Here is a 25,291-nt window from a genome sequence, read left to right as displayed (position 1 = left end):
AAAAAAGCTTCTCTAATTCCTCTTCACTAACTAGAGAGTCAAACAGAAGCTCTACAATACACATTGCCCTTCCTTCAAGTAAAGACTCAAAATACTGGATGAATATAGAAATGCCCCAAAACAACTTGGGCCAAAAGCCTACAGGGGTAGCTATATAGACCAGGAAAGAGAGAGCACCTCTGGGTAGAACTGCCATACTGCTTCTCGAAGTACCTGAGAAATTAAACACTAATCATCAACAAAGGTTACTCAACAGCTCTCAGTGACTATCTTCTTACCTCCTACATGGTACAAGGATAATTAAATGATGTATTTGCTTAAACATCTGTGCTCCCCACAATTCCTGAGGACAGGTATATTGCCTTTTTCTTCTCTACATCTCTAGGCCCTAGCAGGCTACTCAGCAAATAAATGGTTGACATTTAGTAAATATATACTAAACAGAACTGAAGCATTTGCTTCTAACAATAACTGTAGTCTTGTAATAAATGGTAGGTATTAGAACAAAATGGTGGACTTACTGGAGTGTTGGCTATACTTGCAGAGATGGGTATAACCAGACCTAAAAGAGTACCTCCATTGCTACCATGGTACCAGTGTAATAGGGACATGTTTTTCAAAAGATGCCTCCTATTGCTTCCTCTTTAGTAACAAAACTTCTAAATTTCCCAACATCCTTTGCAGGTAGGTGTGTTCATAAGACTAAGTCCTTGCCAATGAGATGTAAATGGAAGTCTTGTACAGGAATTCCAAAAAGGTTACTTTAAGGAAGCTGAATCAGCTCGAAAAAACACCTCACCCCCTGCTCCATTTTTTTTGTACCTTCCAGACAACTTAGAACACGATGAATGGAGAATCAGCAGCCCAAGCACTATGATACTGAGTCATAATTATACTAGCACTGGACCACTTACTGCCACAGTTTTTTCTGCAAGAGAAATAACTTGTATCCAAGCCACTGTTTTTGAGTTTTCTTTTATCCTCACTGAGCATAACACTATTTGACAAATAGCATTTGGAATTCCAAAGTGTATGTCTGAAATGGCAACTATGTCTGTGGTTTCCAAGTTGAAGAGGATGAATCGTTCTCTATTGTCCCTAAGACTTAAGACCATAAGTGCATCAAATACATGATCAATAAAACTAATAATATGGGAGAAATGGCTTTGAAACCCAGAATCTTACTCTAATATAAATACTTTACAAAAAGGAATAAAAAGCCCATGGAAATGGTGAGGGTTTCCAGGTTACAGTAGCAACAATAAGGTTAATGCTGTTGACAGCTTTATAATTAAGTGCAAAAAACCCCACAACAACCCAAAACAAACAACAACAACAAAAAAACGCCTTAATTAAATGGACAGAAGGGCTGAAGCCACTAAATTTACAGTCCTAGCTCTTAGTCCTAAGTAATTTCAGGAACGCAATTTTATGTAATAGGAACTTGGCTCACGATTAAAAGGAAGGGTGATTAAATTATCTGTAAGGAACTTCCAGCTCTGTAATTCTCTACAAATCTTAGCATATTAATATTAAATTAAAAGAAAAAGTGCAAATGTACTATTATTAACTCCTAGAAAATTCCTCAAATAAAAAAGCAACTACATCTGCTCTAGATACTAAAGCAATGGTATCTTCTCTTTATCAGTAGAAATGTTTTAACACTACTAACTAGAATTCATCAGGATATTTTTGTGCCTGTTCTTCTGCTACCTAAAATGTGCTTATCCCCGACTCTTCAACTGTCTACCCCTTTTATTTATCTCTTTTCTGTCATAGTGTATAGGTCTCATCTTCATTGAGGCTGGTCCTGACCCCTAAAGCAGGTCCCACCTGCTAGGTAACAACAGGGTTTTTTTGTTGTTTTTTTGTTTTTGTAAACCTTCATAGCACTTACCACAACTTCCCATTTATATAATTACTTGCATTGTTTTGTTCACTATTTGTCTTTCCCTCTATAGTGAAACTTCCAGATGGGAAGCAATACGTCTAGGTTTTTTCTTCCCCCACTTTTTTTTTTTTTTTTTTTTTAATTTCTTTTTAACGTTTATTTCTGAGAGAGAGCATGAGCAAGGGAGGGGCAGAGAGAGAGGGAGACACAGAATCTGAAGCAGGCTCCAGGCTCCGAGCTGTCAGCACAGAGCCCTATGCGGGGCCCGAACTCACAGATCGTGAGATCATGACCTGAGCCAAAGTCGGATGCTTAACCAATTGAGCTATCCAGGTGCCCCATTCCCTCTATTTTATGTCCAGTCCTGGTACAATGTCTAACACATAGATGAAACTAATTTATGCACTTGTTACATGAAGGAATAAATGAATAAATGAAGCAGGCATCAAGAATTGCAGAGACCATAAGAGGAAATGTTGACCGACTCACCTCATTAAACACAGGATACATGACTGCATAGAGGGGCATAGAAACCATGGAAGTGGTCTCAGCTTCATTCTTCATCTCTTCCATTGTCATCCTCATTCAAAAGCCAACTACAGTAGAAAAGGCAGTGCTAAAATGCAGAGGAATCTTCATTCACTGCAGTATTTCTTCTCTTTTTTGTGATAAAATAGGGCACAAAACATATACTGACCTGTTTGAAAGGGAAGAATGAACACAGGTTTACTATACAAACACCAGTAACTTTCTTTCCCAGTCCCTATCTTATGAACAACTGATTTGTTAATATATCTTACTTATGAAGGTATCCCAGATCTGTGAGACATCTCTTCCTCCTTAGACTCAAGAATTTGCCCTTTCTTACAACAAATTTCCCTTATTAGGTACTAATTCATAAAGCTGTGATTCAGGAACCCACTCATCTTCAACTGAGACAGTGCTTTCTGAAGCACCATGGAATAATCATGCATCTAATTCCACTACATACAATAAAAAAAGTTAACACAAGGAAGTACCAACAAAAATACATAATTATAACATTTATATGTAATATAAAGCTGTAACTATAGAGAACCACATTAACGAACTAAGAATAAGGAATTAAGGTGTTTAGATTAAAATTTTTTTTTTGCTAGTAGTTCATTGATTTTGTCACCTAAACACAGTCAAGCACCATAGATTTAAGACAAATCTTAAAACTGGGAAAATTCTATCAAATGTGGTCTATTTGGGGGGAAAATGTTTATTTAATTTTGCTAGTGGTACTTTTCATATCTTGGTCCCCAAATCTGGCACAAAAACTTAAGTACAGAGATCCACAGACCCTGATAACTTGGAATTAAAAATACTGAGGAGCACCTGGGTGGCTCAGGTGGTTAAGCATCTGAATTCAGCTCAGGTCCTGATCTCACAGCTTATGAGTTTGAGCCCAGAGACAGGCCTTGTGCTGACAGCTCAGAGCCTGGAGCTTGCTTCAGATTCTCTGTCTCCCTCTCTCTCTGCCCCTCCCCTGCTCACACTCTGTCCCTGTCTCTCAAAAATGGATAAACATTCAAAAAATAAAAAATAAATAAAATACTGAGAATTTGGGGTGCCTGGGTAGCTCAGTTGGTTGGGCATCCAACTCTTGGTTTCGGTCATGATCCCATGGTTTCATGAGCGCAAGCCCTGCACTGAGCTCCATGCTGACAGTGCGGAGCCTGCTTGGGATTCTCTGTCTCTCTCAAAATAAATAAAAACTTTAAGAATTTAACAATCTAAGAGGGAAATTTTGCCTTGAAGAGCTGAGGAAATATATTGGTTTTTAAGAGAAAGCAACTGTATTTATTTTCTTTGCTAGGCTAAAAAATGAGCCTAAGTGTAAAGTGAAAGAATAGTATTAGTGACATATTTTAAACAATATATATTAATATATATTTAAAAGCCATCAGTTTTGAATAATTTCTACCATTTACAAAGCATTTTCAGATTATAAAACATTTTTCACATGCTTTTAGTCTTCACAATGTAACTAACTTACCTTACAGCAACTGCCATTCTAATTTTACAGATGGAAAAGCAGGTTCTGAGATGGTAAATGACTTGACCGAGAACACACATGCAGGGGCACGAGACTTAATCATAATACTTTCAATCCAGATCTGATAATTTCACATAAAAGAACTAAGTTTGAGCAGGAAACAAAGAACCTCAGCTCATCTACCCAGGAAAATGCCCAGAAGTTATTCATTCACTGAAAAATGTATATTTAGCACCTACTGTGTATAAGATGCAGTAGGGAGTGATCAGGATGTGACCCTAATCATTAAAAACTCATCTGGGCCAGAATGTGGAAGACCTAAGCAGTTTGAAAAATAAAATCAAAGGCCCGGAGTATGTATAGCTTCAAAAAGCTCTAATAACTCGTCCAATTTGAGAACTGCTTACTATCTATCCTTCCATATCCTTACAAGTAAAGCAGAACACAACCACTACTGAAACAGTTTAGTCCCATTTCTGGTAGTTCTAAACACAGGAAGTTTTTCGTTTTTGAGCTAAAAGCTGCTCCCTGACTTCACAGAACCAAATAACTAAATAAAAATAAAAAGGCTAATTCCTAGGTTTTATCTCATAGGGTAACAGAAAAACATTACCTGATGAGATCATTTATTTAAGCAGACTGCTTCGGTCATACCATTAAAGATAGAATGGAGGAACACGAACTGAAGGGAAAACTTAAAACATCTAGTATATTTATATAAAAGACCAACCAGATCTGAGCAAGTAACAAGAGGAAGTAGGTAAATATCAACTGTGGCCCTGTTGTTTCTATTTAACTACATAAATTTGGTATTCTACTTTTCCACTTTAGAAGTAAATTGTGGGGGCACCTGGGTGGCTCAGTCAGTTACGCGTCCAACTCTTGATTTTGACTCAGGTCATGATCTCACAGTTCTTGAGTTTGAACCCTGCGGTTGGGCTCCGCACTGACAGTGTGGAGCCTGCTTGGGATTCTCTCTCTTTCCGTCTCTCCCTGCCCCTCCCCCACTTTCAGGCAGGCTCTCTCAAAATAAATAACATTATAAAAATAAATTGTGAATACTATTTCATATTAAACTTGGAACAAAAAAAGAGGGGCTGAAATGCAAGGATAGGAGTCAAAATGAAAATGATGGACAGTGGATGCACTGTATAGACAGTAATTGAAGGCATCAGTATCAATGAAAAAACAAGTGAGAAATAGCAGAACAGGGCCAACACTTGAAGAGTTATCTCATTACCTATACAGTATTAGACCTGGGACTAAATACAGAGCAGTGAACAAGACAAGACAGTCTCTGACCTCATGGAGCTTATCCAGTGAAAGGAAAGCCAGAAAACAAACAATTAGTATTACAAGGGAGAAGTCAGGATACTATATTGCAATGGGAGAATTGGGAGAGAGAACCAGTATCACAGAAACAAGGTGTTTCAAAGAGAAGGTGGTCAAAAGTTTTAAATGTCCTGAACATGGACAATAACTTAAAAAAAAATTATTTGATTTCTTAAAAAAATTTTAATGTTTATCTTTGAGAGAGAAAGCCAGAGCACAAGTGGGGAGGGGCAGAGAGAGAGGGAGACACAGAATCTGAAGCAGGCTCTAGGCTCTGAGCTGTCTCAGGACTCACAAGCCATGAGACCATGACCTGAGCCGAACTCAGTCGCTTAACTGACTGAGCCACCCAGACTCCCCAAAATCATTCGATTTCTTGATGAGCTCACGAGTAACAAAGAGTACTGTCACTTGTATACTGGGGGGGGGGGGGGGGGGACTACCTGTAGGAGCTGACTGAGTCTAATGATCTCAGTAAAAAGGAAGTGAAAAATTAAAGTAGGCTGAATTGGATCATTTTTGTATTTTTCTCTTTTGAACATATGTGTACCCCTGCATATATAAAGGCAGATGGAAGTGATCAGTAAAAGTGGCTAGAGTCACTTTCAGGATTCCTGCTGGCATCCACCCATCTATCCCAATAAATCTGTTCAAACACTTAATTTTTTACCTTTTGTAAACAGCTGTATTGAATTTTTTTTCCACTGTGTTTCATCAGTAGTATTATCCCATGTCAGGAAATTTTCACTTGAGATATTTATGATTCAAACTTAAGAAAACACATGTATGTGTTTCTCACCTCTAAAACTAACTATGCGGTACGATAGCTACTATTTATCATCACAAAGAAAGTATTATAGCAATATTATGAGTTAAAGAGGCGGCTAAAGAGGAGGCACACATTCACAAACTGGGGCCACTCATGGTTTCATCAGTGTTTAAATGAGATTAAAAATCAACAATTTCAATTAGGTTTCTTAAATATTAAATTGTTCTGTCATTTTTAGTACAAGTTAAAAAATGCTGTCATTCCTTCTACAGGCTTCTTTATTTGAAAAGGTTCAATGAACAACCTGCAATTACTCCCATCAACAAAGAGCCTGTTACCCAAATAGCAAAGGTACTAAGCTGATCAAGGGCTGAGGGCTGAGACCCTGCCCCTTTGAGAAGGATGTTCCTTTCACAGTGGGTGTGGTCAGGCCCTGAGTAGTTGGGCAGCACCTTAAAAGTTTCAGCTCTCTAGTGGCTACTGGTTTCTGAGGTGAGTGCGGATCATGTATGCATAGCTAACTGAAGATAAATAACTCCAAATCCCAAACCTGGAAAGGCCTTAAGAAGTCACCACATCCACCATCTAGTACAGTAGAAACCACAGTTCAAAAAAATGACTTGCCATGGTAGTAATTGCTAACTAACAATAAATAAAAATTTATTGTGGGTATGGTGGCAACATAACAACTACTTTGTTTCCCATTTCGAATGTGTTGCATTGGGGGAAAAGTTTTGATTTCAAAGTAAGCTTTGTTTCACAAGGAATTAGTCACACACACACACACACAACAAAAAACAAAAAAACAAAGAAAAAAACCAAGAACCAGAACTACAAGACCAGTAACACAAAAGTATATTTTTTTAAAAAGTGTATTTATTTATTTTCAGAGAGAGAGGGAAGAAAGAACGCATAGGCGGGGGGCAGAGAGAGAAAGGAAGAGAGAGATCCTAAGCAGACTCCACGCTGTCAGCACTGAGCCCAACTGGGGGCCTGATAATCACGAACAGGAGATTATGACCTGAGCTGAGATCAAGAGTGGGACACTTAACTGAGCCACCCAGGAGCCCCAAAAAGGTATACTTCTAAGCAAATTCTTCTTCAAAAACACCCTCTGTGATATGGGGCTACGAATACAAATAGAATATAAGCAACCTATTCATTTATATTTTCTCATTTCCTTGAGTGATCAAAATAGCACTGCTAATCTCTAACACACAATGAATAAGTATTAAATATCTCCCTGCACTTAAGACCATTATTTGTTTAAAGTGAGGAGAAAACAAAAATAGGTTCTTGTCCATTCCACTGCAAAACGATTAGTCTTAGAGGATTTCTGCCCTGCCCTGCCCTGCCCAAAGAACCAACAGGAGTCTGTTCATTTAAAGAAATACACTCAGATAGATCTCAAGGTTCAGAATCAGCAGTTCCTGAAAGAGTCTCATTTTAATCCATCTGGGCATGAGATAACTCTAGAGCTAAAGTCATTTACTCACAAATATAAGGAGTGGATAAATCGAAGTCCCTGGAACTGAAATACAAAGTTCTTAGGGAGAAAAAGAAAGCTCCTAAATAAATTCTACACTTAAAAACATTTGTGAGCAGGGGGTGACTGGGTGACTCCGTCAGTTGAGCATCTGACTCTGAACTGATTTTGGTTCAGGTCATGATCCCAGGGTCGTGGGATGGATCAAGCCCCACATCCGGCTCTGTGCGAAGTGTGGAGCCTGCTTGAGATTCTCCCTCTCTCTGCCCCCTCTCCCTGGCTTGCACTCCTCTAAAACAAAACAAAACAAAACAAAACAAAACAAACAAACAAAAAAACATTTGTAGGCAGGTCTATTTGCCTTGTTTTTCTCTATAGGCAATTCCAGAACTTAGTCTCCTCACCTGGTCTTAAATTCTTACAATTCCTTTCATTTCCTTTCTTAAAGAGGAAAGTTTTATTTATTTATTTTGCTTGGGTCTCCAATCTCCTCATGAACACTTAGCTAAAAGAAATTTATTCATTCTAGCAAGAAGCAGATTCATGTTTATGCTACCACTTATAAATATATTTCTTTTTACCAATACAGACCTTAGTTAGTGCAGCAGATACATAGTAGACACTAATAAATGTTTGTTGAATGAACAAATTAATAAGAGATGGTCAATTTATAAGTTAAACCAGCCTTGCTAATAGTTTTGAAATATCAAGCCTACCAAAACAAAAACATACAAAGAAATCTAATTAATTCTATTAACAAAGATTTTAATTTACTGGTCACATTTACCAGTTTTCACTACTTCTCGTTATCCCAAGCTCTTCCTAGTACAGTAAGCTAAGAGAATATTAGCATCAGATGATTGCAACTAAAATCAGAATTCCAAAAGAAATTTACATGAAAACCAAATCAAACTAGAGAAACAAAACAGTTGCAGATTATAAATTCTAATGTCTCATTTTTATTAAGGGTGAGAGGATGTATTTTAGACCATAGGACTTAATTGGCATATAACTTAATAGTTCACAAAATTCTCAAAGTGCAAGAATTTCCAACATAGATTAGCCTTGCTTTACATAGGAGCAAGATCCAAAAAGTATCAGCTTTTAGCAGAAAGCAAAACTTTCTCTAAGGGCAAGGGTGCATAAGTGGTGCAGTTCCTAAATGTTGGACAACCTAAGCCATCACAGTCACTTCAGTGCTTATTAAAAACATTCCCAAGATGACTCAATCAGAATCTCCAAGAAAGGGTCCAGGAAGCTGTGTTTTGAGTAGACAACCCAGATGATTTTCGTGAACAGGACAGGCTGAAAAGCACTGGTATGGAAAGAACAGTGCCTAGAGAGTCAGAAAAACTAGTTGCCAAGGCGAGACTCAGGGAAGGGGCACAGGTAAAACTAAGTACCTGAGACAGGGCTTCTTTTTGGTTCTGACTTTGTGTAAGTTTCACTTAATCACTGGTTTGTTTTCCCAGCAGAAACAAAGAGGGGATAAAACTACGTAATTTTAAATGCTTTGAAACTCCAAATTTCAGTGATAATAAAATTTTATTACTGCGATCTACCAGAGGTTCAAAGGTAATATCATGGGAAGCTAAAATTCTTTTTATTTTTTTTTTTAATTTACATCCAAATTAGTTAGCATATAGTGCAACAATGATTTCAGGAGTAGATTTCCTTAGTGCCCCATTTAGCCCATCGCCCCCTCCCACAACCCCTCCCATAACCCTCAGTTTGTTCTCCATATTTATGAGTCTCTTCTGTTTTGTCCCCCTCCCTGTTTGTATATTATTTTTGTTTCCCTTCTCTTATGTTCATCTGTTTTGTCTCTTAAAGTCCTCATATGAGTGAAGTCATATGATTTTTGTCTTTCTCTGCCTAATTTCACAACATAATACCCTCCAGGAAACTAAATTTTTTTTTATCAGGTCATAAAAACTATTTACAAATTCTAGTAAAGAGATCCTCCCCAATAGCTGGTTGATTCAAGGTTTCAAATACCTGACAATTCTTTGCTTTCTCTTAAGCACCTGGCATCATGAATCATATCCATCAGGCTCCTGGAGAAACTCGACTTATTTTAAGGCTGTGTAGCTCAGTCTGGCCATTTTGCACAGCTGAAAAGGTGAGTCTTTGATATCGCAACCTATCGTTTAGGGCCTTCTCATCTCAAAATGTAACCACTTTTAAATAAGAGACTAAAGGTTTAGAGAAGAAAGCTAGGAAAAGGGGAGGCAGAGGAATAGGGTTAAGTAGAAGATCCTACTTAGATCAAAATAACCTTGAAGCCTTCAAGATAAAGCTACATCTCTCTCCTTCCTTTGCAAATTATATTGTCTAGGATTCACTCTCTTCCATATATAGTTTGCTTTTTTAGTAAGGTTATGTGGAACTCAACCTCCCTGAACGTGTACTACGATCAGTTCAGTTTTTGCTGAATTTTGCAGTTAGGGACATCTAGAAACAATCTCTTTTATTTTGGTTTGGTTTTTAGTGTTTACTTTGAGAGAGAGAGTGAGAATGCACACGTACGCGTGCGCACACACACGCAGGGGGAGAGGCAGAGAGAGAATCCCAAGCAGGCTCTGTGTGGATAGTGCACTACTAGTGCAGAGCCTGATGTGGGGCTCAATCTCATGAACCACCGTGAGATCATGACCTGAGTTGAAATTAAGAGTCGTATGCTTAGGACTCAAGTCGTACACCTGACCCACCCTAAAGCCCCCAAACAATCTCTTGTTAATGGTAAGGGTAACATATGACACTTTGCCACCATATTTGTTTACATATATCAATATTTTTTCTGGACATCTTCAAAATATCAATGGAGAATTTGTTCAGAGCTATGGAAAAAAAGACCATTAGGTATTAAGATCTGAAAACAAGGGCTCCAATTCCGGTACTATCATCATAAACCATCTTAGCTCTGAGCAAGTCACTTTACCTCTCCATGCTTTAGTTTCTTTAAAAAGCTGAGCCGTGGGGCGCCTGGGTGGCTTAGTCGGTTAAGTGTCCGACTTGGGCTCAGGTCATATTCTCGCGGTTTGTGAGTTCAAGCCCCGCGTGGGACTCTGTGCTGACAGCTCAGAGCCTGGAGTCTACTTCGGATTCTGTGTCTCCCTCGCTCTCTGCCCCTCCCCCACTCATGGTCTGTCTGTCTCTCTCTCAAAAATAAATGAACACTAAAAAATTAAAAAAAAAAGCCAAGCTGCACACTTGAAAGAGATATAGTTAGAATAAAAGATGAAGTAATTTCTAAATCAAACCATAAAGTCTCTATAATAAATACCTGTAATTTACTAAATATTTTATTTTTGCACTTTTAAATAACTATTCAAAGAAAGTACGCATTCCACAATGAATTATCACTTCAATCAAATTTTTAAAGGCACCCTCTCTATCATAACACAATTTCCAGGTATCTAGTTGATACCACTATCTAGTTGAAGGACTCCAGCTACAGTTTTCTTAAAAATAAGATCAAAAAGGTAAGTGTTCATATCTCTGCAAACATGACTGACCAAACAAGCATTTGATGAGCTATTAATTGAGAAGAGAGGTTCCAACTAAAACATCATCTGAAAGCTAAGATGTCTCTGAAAACAGGTAACACTGGCAAATTAGAATACAATGACCCATGAAGGAAAAATGCAAAATGTAAAAGTGCTCTAAATTTAACTCTATTACCTTTATCATTCTTTGTTAATTCTTCTATGTCTGTCATACAGAGGTGTTCCGTAACTAATAAGCAGACTTGGTTCTAAACATACACTTAAAAATTAGTCCCTTAAAGCTTACAATTTATTTTTCTATAGAGGATTGGGGTTCTAAGAAACACTTCAAAATCCACAATGCTACCTAAAGGAAAACAGGATTAGGACTGTTTCCATTATACTTAGGTAACATTAATAGCACTGTCATTAGAGAGGTGGGTAATAAGCTTAGTGACTCTAGAACCAGACTTGCTTAGATTCATTCCTGGATCTACCACTTACTAGATGGAGTGACCTGGGGCAAGTTATCTAACTAGTCTGAGCTACAGTTTTCTCATCTATGATGGGGGAATAATATAACAGTCTCCCTCTGTTAAGGCTGATGTGAAGATTCAACAAGTTATTAGATACAGTGTTTAGAACAGTGCATGGCACATAGCAATTATTCAATATTAGCTATTACTATTACATTTTTATCTCGGATGAAATAACAGATCTCTTTCTAGAAATCAGGTCTCCTGCACAATCATCTAGCCAGGAGAATCAAGGACTCCTGAAAGCCAGATAAATAGTGAAGGATAAGTGATTCTAAGCCTCTTTAAAACAGCAGAACTGTTATTTGTTTTTCAAATAAAATATTTTATCAAGAGAGGTAAAACACACTAAACTGTTCATTCATCCAATAAACATATGAAGTAACTAGCTTCCTACCCCTCAGCCTCTCCCTCTCAGAGGAGCTCTTTAACAACTCTCCACAGTTGGAACACCACTGCTCTAGACAATCAGGACACAAGCACGGTAAACAAGGCATTATGAAGAACAAAGGGGAATGGTCCCAGAAGTAAGGGTTAGGTGTTGGCAAAAGCCTTTCTAAGCCCACATTTTCCCATAATTCAGTTCTCAATCTCTCATCAGTAAATTTACTCTTACTCTTGTCATATGCTTATGCATTTAAGAAACTTAAATATTAAGACCCTCAAATTTTAAAGCTATACCAGCCATTATATATTATCTAGTCCAATTTTTATATTTTACAACTTAGAAAGAAATGCCCTTAGAAATTAACATTAAGAAACAAAACAGTGACAGACATTTTAAACAAATATGCTACTGAGCTACTCCAGCTTATCATACAGGTTATGTTAGTCTGCCAAATGAACTACTTCTAGACTAACCTGCCCTGCTCCATATGTCATCCATGGGTCAATCTGCTTACAGCCAAGACCCCCAGACTCCACGCTGAGTGAAGACTGAAGCCAGCAGGAATGGGGCTCTGATTCAAAGTCGCTCCAAGTGGTACAAAGCAGCAGAAGTTTGAGATCTTCAATTTGGTGCTGCTGAGACTTCTGACTCGCTCACCTTACAAGTTAAACCGTTTCGTGTCAGTGAATGTAGATTTTGGAGAGTATCGTCTCTTTTGTGTGGGAAGTATTGTTTAATATAGAAATCTATATGGACAAGAATTAAGTATTTCTACACACAGATGGACAGTACAGAGCAGTAGGTAAAGCTCTCAAATTCAAAACAAAGATCTGAGTGTTATTGTTTACTAATCTCTCTATATTCAGTGAGAAATTAATGAAAATACTGACTGAAGTACTCAGCTTCCTGGTTATTAAGAGTACTAAATGCATATTAAGCATTTAATACAGTAGCTGACACACAATATGCATTCAATTCATATTGTGATTGGTATCTTAGATAAAATTCACGCACCTGACATGTCCTGTGGATTGGAACTAAGGTGAGGCAAACTCACACCTAAGAGCACACAATTTACTTCTGACTTGCATGACAGAGTAAGTGCCTCAAATTTTGTACCCTAGGCCCCTCATTTACCTCAGCCTAGTCCACACCTGCATATCACACACAATGACAACCTCATATTGATATCACAATGTTATACAGCCCACTTTACATAGCATATTTTTAAAACTTTTTCTCCCTCATTTGCCAAAATGGAGACATAAATAAATTACTTGGGCCACCAGAAAAAAAGGTTACACGTCATCCAAAGCAAGTTACAGTATTAGAACACTTAAGAGAATTTGGTCAATAAATAAATTTTAACATTACTTGTCAAGCCTACATTAAAATTACTTTTCATTCTCTTAATGTAAATAGATCAACTTAATAAAAGAAAACTGTGGCCCAGAAGCGGACTGGGTAATGGAGTAAAATTAAGATGCAGTCAAAGACTTCAGGATAATTCATAAAAGGGTATAACCTATATGGGATAATGAATAGCTGACAACAAAATCAAAGGGCTAGTTACCTTTGAGTTACCTAATGGGAAATGGGAACAACAATACAAGTAGCAACAATTGGCTTCTAAGATATTTCTACAAAACTAATTTAGGGGGAAAAATACACATCTCTTTAGTTGTGACAATCCTCAGTCTTTTTCCTATCCCAATGCCTAAGTTTCCGTTAAATCCTGGTCTGAATATAAATGAAACATTTGTTGTAGGGCAAGAAACAAAGTTGTCCCCTTGGAATATGTTCATCTTTTGCTTATAAAGCTCTTAATCTAGTGGCTCATGAATCACATAATCTCAGAGTAGCCATCAAGTATCTGAGGGACACCTTTCTATTTTCCTTTTTATCAGTATTTGTGATCTCCTATTTTAATTTCTACAATATGCATTTAAAATACCTTAGAAATTCAACTAAACTCAAATGCTCATACTGTTCCTATGTTCTCTATGCTTGAAGGTATAATTTAAGGAGTCTGTACCACAGGGGCTAGGCCTATCTGCTCTGTATCACTTATAATCTTAGTTATCTAAAATTTACCTTACAGACTCTTAATTGCCTATGGGCCTCTACCAAATACATTGTGTATTTTCTTTACCTTACCTTACCAAATTTCTTTCCACCAAAACATTGCCACAAGGCACTCACATGTTGATAAAATTGTTAGCTGCAGATAACAGACTGAGTAGGTCATGTGCTTAAAACTAGGAGCTAATAAAGACAAGGTTCTATCTTATAACAGTTAACTTCACTTTTAGCTCCTAACTGATCTCCAATACAAATGCTAGGAGTCACAAAAAGAAACGAAGGTATCTGCTTGTATACATACTTCCTCTTGTACCCTTCCTTTGCCAAACTAATTAATTTTTTAAGGAGGGACACCAAAATTAAGGTAGGACCTCAGAAATCTGGTGTTTTGACAACACTGCCAAAATGCCAATTTTATTATGGATAAAGACATCCAGAAAGCATATATATTTCTGAACAAAAAGATCACAGCAAAATTCAAAGTGCTTTGGAATTAAATTAATTAAACCTTGCAACACTATGAACTAGTATAGGGAGCAGTTGCAGCCTAGAGGTCAGGTCTGACTCATTTATCACTCCCAACTGTTTTTTGTTGTAGCAACCTTATATAAGTCTAAGGAGGCAGCAGGGGTGTGACATCTTAGGGTTTGGTCATTCCTTAACTCCCATCTCCACTGGAGTTCCGGTTCATCCTGAACACAGGGTGGTTGAATAAGGTAGTAAGGCATGTTTCAGTACCAGGGACCACATGGCTAAGTTAGAGAAGGTGTAATTGTTTCTCCTTTGTATCAGCTCTGGCCCAAAATTACCAAACGAATTGATGCATGCAAAAAGTACATAAGAAAAGGGGTAAGAAAGGGTGAAAGATAAAAAGGAAAAATTAGAAAAAATATATATATTAGAAAGGCTAAATGCCCACGTAACAGTTTTTCCATCCCTTTCCCCTAAAGAGAAGATTTGTTACTTTCTCTATCTCCTAGCAGCTAGTACAGTACTTTGGCATAGTCAGGCTAAGTCAGCAAGCGCTAGTTGGAGATGTGGTGATGAAGTCAGAAAAAGTCTGTGCCCTTGAGGGTGGTGTCTGGCAGGGAAGAGGAACAATAAAGAAATACGCCATGTAGAGCTGCTGCTCTGCATACCTCCGTGAGTATACCTGCCTCATGTTATACACATACTCACCGAGCAAGTTCAACACCACGTGCATGCTTAACATTTTTTGAAGAAAACAGAGAAAAACAACTATTGAAATACATAGATGTTCATAATTCCATTCCATACACATAAGCCCCAGAATGAAAGACAGAAAAGACATGGATCTGCTATTCCCCCTGCCAGACTCCCAGCTGCAGTACCTCTCACAATGAGCAGCTCACCACACTGTGATGCCCATATTATATACATACTACTTTTCCAACATGGCTCTGAATAACAAGTCAAATACTTCACCTACTACTCAAAGGAAAAAGTAAATCTATTCCATGGCTAAAGAAAACTGGCTGGGTTAAAGTTATGTTAGTCTTCAAGGTGTAACTCCCTAAGAGATTTTTTTTAGAGTAAGTTTGAATATAAGTAATTTTTGCCTGCCATACTGACCTTACCATCTAATATAAAAGTTCTCTGTAACTGCAACTCTAAATCTAACTGCCTTCCAATAGAGCTCAATCATTGACATAATTTTTATGGCAATGATTTAAAATATGGTCTCTTGAGTGAGGCAGCTTGGATTCAAATCCTAATTCTAAGCAGTTACTGATTATATATAACCTTGGGCAAGTTGCTTAACCTCTCTGTACTTTAGTTTTCCCATTTATATTGGGGATAATAGTGCATCTACTTCTACTGTTGCAAGGATTATATGATATCATGTGAAATGCTTAGTCTGACGCCTGGCACTGAGTTACTGCTCAATGAATGCTGCTATCAGATTATATTCCAGTTTATTCTAAACAGAGCAATTTCACATGTAATATATACTCAATAAATATTTGATAAATGAATGAACCAAAGTATTATTATGTAATCCATACTTACTTCTGGTAAACTTATTTCCAAGGCACTGGCCTCAGCAAACAATAGTGACTACCATTTAATATGTTCTACTGTTGTTCCCCAATAATTCATAAGCTTGCTGATAAAATCACCCTTTTTCCTTTTAAATAGTAACACTTGATTCTAAACAACTATAGTAAAGAATGAGATTGAGACTGAATAGATTCAACTTGCTCTTTGGGTAGTAAAGTTACTCAAACCAAAAATATGAATGATCTTGTAAGATTGTAATGCTATATTACATTGAAGATGAAATTCATTTTGTAGCTAAAATTATAAAACTAAATTTTTCCATCTTTCCATAAAAAAAAAAATGGACCATCAACTACATTGTTTACCTTTCTGCAAATAAATTATTTCTACTTGCTGCAATAAAAGTGCTTTCATTGGTTACACTGTGATGTGCCCTAAAAATTCAGTACCTAAGACTGTAACTTTCTATTAACATTTCAAATGCAGTCATATACACTAACAATTGCACTCTTTAACTTCTAAATCCCGTTTACAACTTATTTACTGTGAAATTAGCTTAATATTCTTTGTTTTTAAAATTTTTTAAGTCTGTTTATTTATTTTGAGAGAAACAGAGACAACAGGAGTGGGAGAAGGGCAGAGAGAGGGAGAGAGAATCCCAAGCAGGCTCTATCTATGCTGCCAGTGCAGAGCCCGACATGGCACCTGAACTCACCAAAATAAGCCAGAACCAAGAGGTGAATGCTTAACCAGCTGAGTCACCCAAGTACCCCTAGCTTAATATTCTTCATAACATTACTTATTATCATGACCTTAACAATCTAAAAACATGTAAGAAGCAGTACTTCAGATTTATCCTCCACATATTGGTTATGCTAGGTAAATATGATTTAAAAACAATTTTTTTTTAATGTTATTTATTTTTGAGACAATGCAAGAGGCAGAGTGCAAGCAGTGGAGGGGCAGACACAGGGAAACACAGAATCTGAAGTGGGCTCCAGGCTCTGAGCTGTCAGCCCAGAGCCTGACGTGGGGCTCAAACTCCCAAACCATGAGATCATGACCTGAGCCGAAGTCGGACGCTTAACTGACTGAGCCACTCAGGCGCCCCATTATGATTGTTTTTAAATCCAAGATTCAAATAACATAAAAACTGACTTTTTAAAAAAGTCAGTTCAGGACTTATCAAAGACCTATTTATTAATAAAAACTGAGAGCATCATCAAATTTTAAAGCCAAATACCAGCAATCATTTTTTGACAATATCTTGTGGGACAGGGAATTGGCAAATTCATAAAAGCATGTAAGGTTACAGCAACTCAGAGCTGTTGAATTTATTCTGAGATTATTATAGTACTGAAAGGATTATGAAATTTGTTTTCACGACTAAAACCTAACACAAATTTATCCCTGAAACTTAGTTTGCATGTTTTTAAAATAATGATCTTTTTACTCTCATAAGTATATAGGTTTAAAGTAAATAAGGTATTACCTTAAGACCCAGTGAAATATGAAAATTTTCAAGAAGCCCAAAATATATTAACTTCTTTGAAACAAGCACTACTCAGTTTTACAAAGTCACCATGTCTAAAGCAGGTGATATTAAAAGTAAAATTCAAAAGAAAATGCCATGGTTAAAAAACAAAATGAAACAACAAAGGAAAAAGCAGCATGGATTCTGCTGAGGACAAAATGAGATCACATTAGGGAAGCGTAGAATCCATTAAAAGTCAGTTAGTTTCCTCCACATCTGTATTTTGTTATAATGAATGTTGCCTGCAAAAAGCAGGACAGTGATAAGGTCTCCAAAATGCTCTGTTGTACAGAAAGTTTGCTGTAACAGAATATGACTCCTTTGTCATTTTGCTATAGAAAACGATCTATTCTGATTTTAGAGATCTCCAAAAAAAAAACAAACATCTTTCTACAATTTATTTTTTTAATGTTTATTTTTGAGAGAGAAAGACACAGAGCACGAGTGGGGGTGGGGCAGAAAGAGAGGGAGTCACAGAATCTGAAGCAGGCTCTCCAGGTTCTGAGCTGTGAGCACAGAGCCTGACGCGGGGCTCAGCTCAAACTCATGAACCAAACCGGAAGACATGACCTGAGCAGAAGTCAGACACTTAACTGACTGAGCCATCCAGGTGCCCCTTTCTACAATTTGTATTATAAAACTTCCGTCATAAGTCCTTCCATCTAAAGGTAGAAAGCGAGTCTGTTTTACTTATTTCTGTATTTTTGTCCCCAGCAGAGTGCTGGAGGCACTGTCCATGGATGTACTCATTCATTCAATCATTTATGCATTCATTCAGTGAGTATTTACTGAAAACTTACTTTGTGCCAGATACTGTGTAAGTAGTGAGGTAAGGCACGTGACAAATGACAGGACCCTACCCAGGTAGCTTATAGTCTAATGAGGGAGACAGACATGTATCACATGAATTACAGAAATGATGGAGTTCCTACTGTGATGATGCTACAAAGGGGAAGTATGGAGTATGATGAAGATACAGTGGGAACTTACTATAGTTAAGTTCTAATTTTAGGAAGGAGGAGTCAAAGAAGGTTGGGAAAGGTTCCCCAGAGGAATGACATTTAAACTGAGATCTGCAAATTAACTAGGAGTTGGCCAGATCTGGGAAGGGGAGGAAGAGCAGTCCAGCAGGGAGATGGTACACGTATAAAGGCTCCCAAGTCAGGAAAGAACTTACATATGTAAAAACTGAAAGGTGCAATAAGTAAGAAAGGCTGGGTACAAAGATGGAGAGCTAGGAAGGAGGCAAAGGATAAACTACAGCATTAAACAGAGTAAGAGAATAAGGGTATTTGAATATTTAAGTAATTTTAAGTCCCTTTATCACGTAAAATAAATAATTTTTTTATTAAAATTTTTTTATTAAATAAATATATATTATTATATAAATAAATTATATAAAAAATTTTTATTAAATAAAATAAATAATTTCAGGCACTGAGTCTTTATTCTATAATATAAAGGTCTACAATCAGAAGACCTGGATTATGCCTTAGTCCCACCAGTCACTAGTTAAATGACCTTACACTTAACCAATCTGAAACTCTTCATTCTCTGTATAAACAGGTACTTAATTATTTTACCTACTGGGGATAGAATAATACAGAGTCCTGTTCTCATGACTTTCTATACTTAAAAATAGATGCATATGGAGACATCCTAAGTCCTGTAAGAGATGATGTCCAAAAGCTGACACCAAGGCTCCTGAAAACAAAAATAAGAACAAATGTGGACACTGGTGAACTACAAACTACGATAAAAACGTAAGTGAACGCATAACTCTGTGAACCCTAACTACTTCAATGTGCAGAGATCCAAAAGGACCACAATATTTTAGCATGTGACTGAAAGAGGATAAATGCAATAAAAACATTATTCCATCACTGCAATATAGATGAAATATCAAAACTGTAATGGACGTCAGAGATGACGAGTAATGACAGAACTGAAACAAGGAGAAAAATTAACACATACTGAACAAGTGCATTAAATTAATTTTACTTATTTCCAAATTTTTCTGACTTTTGGGTCAAAAGCTCATTCCACAACTTCATAGCTGCATGCCAAAAGTTAGAGAACTCACTTTACACTTCCCCAACAAAAAAACAAACATCTACACTGCCATCTAGAAAACATATTAACACTCTTGCTTTACTATCACTAACTCATGTTCAGTTTACAGTCTATGTAAACTACCATATCCTTCCAATATAGCATAGTTATCCCCACATAAATTTTCTGCTTGTTTAGTTGATCTTCCTTTCCTTGTGTCCTGCATTACTCATGGTGCTACGTTATTCCTAGAATTCCAACTTCATTCTATAGTATCAAACCTCCACTTTATTTTAAACGTTATGTTAACTTCTAGACCATCTTAACTTCAGTCATACGGGGAACAATATATCTCTAATCCTATAAAATGTTTCTGCATTCAAAAGTCAAACACTGTTGATAATATTTTCAGAGTACATTAAAAAATCAGCAGTTTCAATGGTTAACATATACAGTAGTAAACCATGATTAACTATTAGCTAGATACCTAAGTATTGTATATAAACTTATCACAAAGAAATTCTGATGTCAAAAAACATACACCTAAAAGTCTATTAAGGAACTATCCAATAAGAACATTCATACATGGTCACACTAACAATTATAAAGGAGAAGACTGTTACAAGCAGACTGCTTTCTGCTTAATACAAAATGTAAACGTCCGATTTTCCCCTTCTTTAACATAAAATAGAATGAATTAAAAGTCGTAAGTAATGCTAAGAAAAATAAAATAAGTAAGTGCCTGACGTTTTTACACACATGCACGTGCACATACCCACACCAGGGTCAAGAAAATCAAGGGGAAAGTAGAGATCAACAAAAATGTGATGTTACTTCCAAAAAATGCAACGTATATTCTTTTCTAATAATGTGCACACTATACTCTCTTGTTGCTGTTATTATTTGAAAAAAAGTGTAAAATAAGTTTTTTGAAAGAATTCCTACGCTACTGTTGTCAGTTTTACAAAATGAGAGTAAAAACAGTCCTACAGTAGGAAGGGAAAGGAATGCCTTGTAACTATAAGGATGGGATATATTTTTTCGACATTCTCCTATCTCATTATCTGTTTAAAATGGTGGTACAGGGGCACCTGGGTGGCTCAGTGGGTTAAGTGACAGACTCTTGGTTTCAGCTTAGGTCATGATCTCAGGGTTCGTAGGTTCAAGCCTCCAGTTGGGCTCTGTGTTCACAGCTCAGAGCTTGCTTGGGATTCTGTCCCCCTCTCTCTGCACCTCCCCCACTCGCTCTCTCTCTCTCTTAAAAATAAGTAAACATTAAAAAAATAAAATGGCGGTACAGTTCATCACTTAATATACTTCTAATAAGTAAGTTGAAACCCAACATTATTTTTCCAAAAAGTTAGAATGTGTCCTTCTTTTATTGAGGAATTTCTCTAACTCAAAAAACTCTTCACTTCACAAAGGGCTTCTTAAAAATGCACAAAATGCATTACTTTGCGATTTTCCCCCACTCACTTCAAAAGACCACCAACCTCTCTACCCCTTTTCTTTCTGGTGCGGCAGCTCTATTCAGAAGCGGGATTACAACTGGATTAGATCAGATCTGTCCCTACGTGTGTGACCTTGGGCACGTCATTTATCCCTTCAGTTTCTCATTTGCATCTTTGAAACGGTATCTTTGAAAACAGAACGGGTGTAAAGATACCTTGGGACTTATATCTAGGAGGGTTAAGGTTTTCTGCTCAGAGGCAAAACTGCCTCCTTAGAGGGGCCACATCATGAAACTAGAACTGAATCTGTAGGTCTCTGTCAACATTTGACTCTTCCTTCTACAGTTCTCTTCTTTCAAAGGGCATAACCTGAGCCACCTCAAGAGCAGACTCCCAAGCGCCCCTTCCCTCCTCCACTCCTTCCCTATCCTACTTCTAAAGCAGGGGGAAAACAGCAGCCACATCTCCCCGCCCCAAGCCACACCTTCAGAGGACCCCACCCCAGACACATCCGCCTTCTCCCTTCTCCAGGGGCACCAAAGGCCAACCTCGCCCTTCCCCTCCCGCCCCCACCTAGAGGAGACTTCCTGGAGGCGTTCAAGGCCCGAGCAGGGCAGGCAGCATTTACAAACCCGCTTTACGCCACTCGCGTAGGGTAACCTCGCTTACGCCCATAGGGCCCCGTTCCCAGCCCCGTCCGCTCCGCCTGCCAGAACCAAGCCCAAGTGCCTCAGCCACGGCCCCTGTGTGACCCCAGACCTCTTCTGCTCCGCTCGGGGCTACAGAGACTGGGAAAGAACAGCCACACCTTACCGGCAACTGAGGCACTGACTTCACTTCCCACCTTTGGAGCCCTCTTCAACTCCCGGATCAATTCACTCCGGCGACGCCGGAAGGACCCGAGAGGAACCAGGCGTTGTCCGGAATCCTGCCCAGCCGGAGTCGCGCAGGGGCCTATGGGGACTCGTAGTCCCACTCGCCGGCGTCGATTGCAATTCCTGCACAAGCAAGACTACAACTCCCGGCAGGCCGTGCGGTAGAGCCTAAGGCGATGGGTGGGGACACTTCTACCCAATAAAAGGACAGTTCCCTGCTTTTGCGGGAGGAGGTGAGACGGATAGAGAGGGTGCTTGAAAAGCGGGGGGAAGGGAGGGGTCAGCGCTCACCTGCGCCAATCAGGGTGCTGGGTCGGCCCTGCCAGCGACTCACCCATTGTGGGGGCGGGCTAGCGGAGCAGAGGAAGGAAGGGGGTTGGGGAGAGAGATTGAGGTGGGGAACGAGGGGTGGCTGAGCTGTGGGCGCTGCATCGGGGGGAGAGGAAGCAACGCGGGAATCGCCGGCAGAGAGGGAGGGGGCTCTGTGGGGATGCGCTCAGGCCGGAGAGGCAGCTTCCCCGAAAGCGGTAGAGCCCCAAAGACACCAGGCGGCCAGACCTGCGGGTCGCGGAGGAGTAGAGTGAGCCTGGGCTCCTCGAGGAGGCTTCCGGGCCAGGGAGGCAGCTCCAGGTGTGAGGCCACTGACTGAGGAGAGAAGGGTCCCCAGGGAAAGGGAAGGGGCAGAACAGCTGCAGAAGTGCAGGGAGCGGGAAGGTACTAGGGCAGCAGCTTCCCGCCGCCACCAGCCGGGGCAGCAGCAGGAACAGCAGTGGGAGGAGCAACAGCTGCCGAATTCACCAACTAGAGGAGGGGGAGGCGGGGCTTAGTTCACTGTAGCAGCCTGAGGCGCAGTCTGGACTGTAGTTTCCCGGGAGAGACGAGAGCAGGAACACGAGCAGAGCGGAGCGCAGTCCTCCGAGCATCAGCTCCAGCATCCCACCAGGGGTTGCAGGTGTGTGGGAGGTAAGCGTGGGTGCCTCTTCTGGGCGTCCTCATACTGCCCAGGAGAAAGCGTCTTCCGATAGGAATTCTGTCAAGGCACAGGTAGAGTCTCTGACTCGGGTTAGGGAACGGGTGCGAACCCTTTTAGATGAAATACGTACATTTTGGACTTTGAAGGGGGGGAAAAAGCAAAAGGTGGCTAGATTGTGGGTATAAAGGGCGTGGTTAAGTGTTTTTGGCGTGAGTTACACCATTAAAACTGTTTTGGGAGATCTTAGGATTTAGGGAAACCCGGATAATTGAAGATGAGGTTGATGGTATCTGGGTAGGTGCGTAGCTGGTTAAAAAAAAAATGTCATTGATATAGAATTACTTCAGAACTCTTTCACTAGGAAAATAACTTTGCATTCTTCTTCAGTGTCTACCCCTTACGTTTTATCAGATTGTCCTACCACCGACCTGTTTTCCAGGGTGGTTTACTGCAGGTTCCTAAAATTGAAAGATCTGTATTAAGCAAGCAAATGCAGGCAGAATAATCAAGATGACTAAACCTATCAGAAGTATAACTTTGCCAGCGATAATGTAAAAATGTTTTAATGGATGGATACTTAGCTTTCCTTCCAGTGGCTCTAGAATATTGGAACAAAGACCAGGACTCAGCCTACAGTGGGAACATATGGTGTATTTCGTTGCTGCTTATTCTCTCATTTGGGTCTGGTAATATTTATGCATTTGAAAAAAAAAAAAAAAAACTAAAGTACAAGAAAAGCTGTGCGAGGATCTTTTCTGTTAAGGGGGTATGTGCTAAATGGTTACCCTTAGTGTGTGTCGTGATGGGTTCAGGCTTAAAACACATGTAATAGTATCATAAAAAAAAATAGTTAATTCTTGGTATTAAACCATGTACAATTTCTCTGAATGTTATTAAATACCTGTGGATGAAAATATGTTTTAATACTAGGTAAAGGTGAAAGTCATACCTACCTTTGTGCAACTATGATAAAATTGCAGGCTTTCTTTTTAGAAAGTATGTAAATAGCTATTTTCCTAGTCATTTTCTTTTTGTTTCCAAGGTTCTCCAGATTACACGGCTTTTAATCATAGTAGCATATTGCAGCACGTTTTCCTTTGAAATGCTTTCATTGTGACAGTTGTGTATTCCAGGGTCTGGGTGAATAATTTGGATTTTTTTTTTTTTTTTTTTAACTAGGGCCAATACAGTGGGGTAATTATCTTCTGTTTTCTGGTTTTCATGCTTTCCTCATTTACTTAGTATTTCAGGATTTTATTTTTGTAAAGCACACACAGTTTCTTTTTCAAAAAAAATGGCCAGAAGGAATTCTCTTTATAGATTAAAGTTCTATCCTACTGAGTGCTACTACTGATAAGCCTAAATGACTTATCAGTATATTTACTCCTCCCCTCCAGCACCCCCTGCCACATTCTTATACGCCAGAGAAATATATACACGGACAGATCTTAGAAAAACAGCCGCTTTTAGATTGTCCCCAAGCAAATCAGGTATTAGAAGCAGCAAAGAGCTTAGAAAAAAGAAAAAGCAACAGTAGCCACTAAACTTAGCAGTCGTGGTAAGGATCTGAGTTTATCTTTGCTATATATCACAGGCGAGTTTATTAATCCACATAGCTGAAAAGACACTATGTAACTGATTTTAGGAGAAAAAAATGAGTACTAGAATATAGTGAGGCTTTGAAAAGATTGTTTTTACCCTTGTTATTTGTCATTCTGTGGATTGTTCTGAATTAGTCTTAGAATCTTTCTTAGTCTCTGCTACCAATTGATTTTGTGAAACTGAACACCCGCTGTCACTGATTTACTGCATGTAATGATAACAATTAATAGTAATTGGCAATGAAGTTCTTTCAAAGCCTATATTAAAAGATCTTTTGAAAGAATTTGGTTGGGAATCAGTTAATAATCAAGTAAATGGGATAGAAAAAAAAATATCAAAACAGTTGGAATTCAGATGTACTCTGAATCCCAACTATTTCTAGGTCTTCTGCTGTGAGGTATCATAAAGGATGGAGTCTCATTAGGAATGACTGAGTTTGTAGTATTAAAGTACTGGATTTTTCTCCTGCTTCCAAGATTTGGATCCTTTTTATTATGTCAGTGAAAGAGATTGGGTTCCTGTATCATTTGGGAGTAAGACCATGTTTTTATAAGGGAGAAATCTTTAGCAATATATAGTACTTAGGTATTTGTTACCTTGAACTTGTGTCAAGAGATTTTAAATTGGTGTTCACATTAAATCTCATATACTATGAAGTCTTCTTGACTGTATGTTACTGGTGTTGAGATGATTGTTCATGTCACAGTTTATAATTTTATGTAAAGTACTACCTAGGTAAAAAGCATATTATTTGTTCTGCTCTTGATTTTTACTATTTGTATATGGC

General features: G+C 38.5%; 2 protein-coding genes across 3 annotated transcripts in view; one reads left to right on the top strand and one right to left on the bottom strand.

The window, feature by feature from the left end:
- PDCD10 (programmed cell death 10) overlaps window positions 1-21,998 on the bottom strand; it is a 52,289-nt gene extending 30,291 nt beyond the window's left edge. The window contains exons 1-2 of the mRNA XM_060639149.3: window positions 21,868-21,998; window positions 2,381-2,588 (exon numbers count right to left, since the gene is read on the bottom strand). Of these exons, the coding sequence (XP_060495132.1) occupies window positions 2,381-2,476 (96 nt within the window). The 5' untranslated portion in view covers window positions 2,477-2,588; window positions 21,868-21,998. The remainder of the gene's footprint in view (window positions 1-2,380; window positions 2,589-21,867) is intronic.
- A 204-nt stretch (window positions 21,999-22,202) lies between these two features.
- Window positions 22,203-25,291, top strand: part of SERPINI1 (serpin family I member 1) — a 72,962-nt gene continuing 69,873 nt past the window's right edge. Inside the window, exon 1 of one of the 2 annotated variants that reach the window (XM_060639146.2) lies at window positions 22,203-22,881. The gene's annotated coding sequence lies outside the window, so the exon portion shown is untranslated. Of the gene's footprint in view, window positions 22,893-25,291 lie in introns of both variants that reach the window. The other variant, XM_060639144.2, reaches the window with a different exon arrangement.

This window comes from Panthera onca, chromosome C2 (assembly GCF_046562875.1).
Source record: "Panthera onca isolate mPanOnc1 chromosome C2, mPanOnc1 haplotype 2, whole genome shotgun sequence".
Taxonomy (NCBI): domain Eukaryota; kingdom Metazoa; phylum Chordata; class Mammalia; order Carnivora; family Felidae; genus Panthera; species Panthera onca.
The sequence above is the reverse complement of the archived record's forward strand: the minus strand, read 5'-3'. Positions and strand labels throughout refer to the sequence as shown.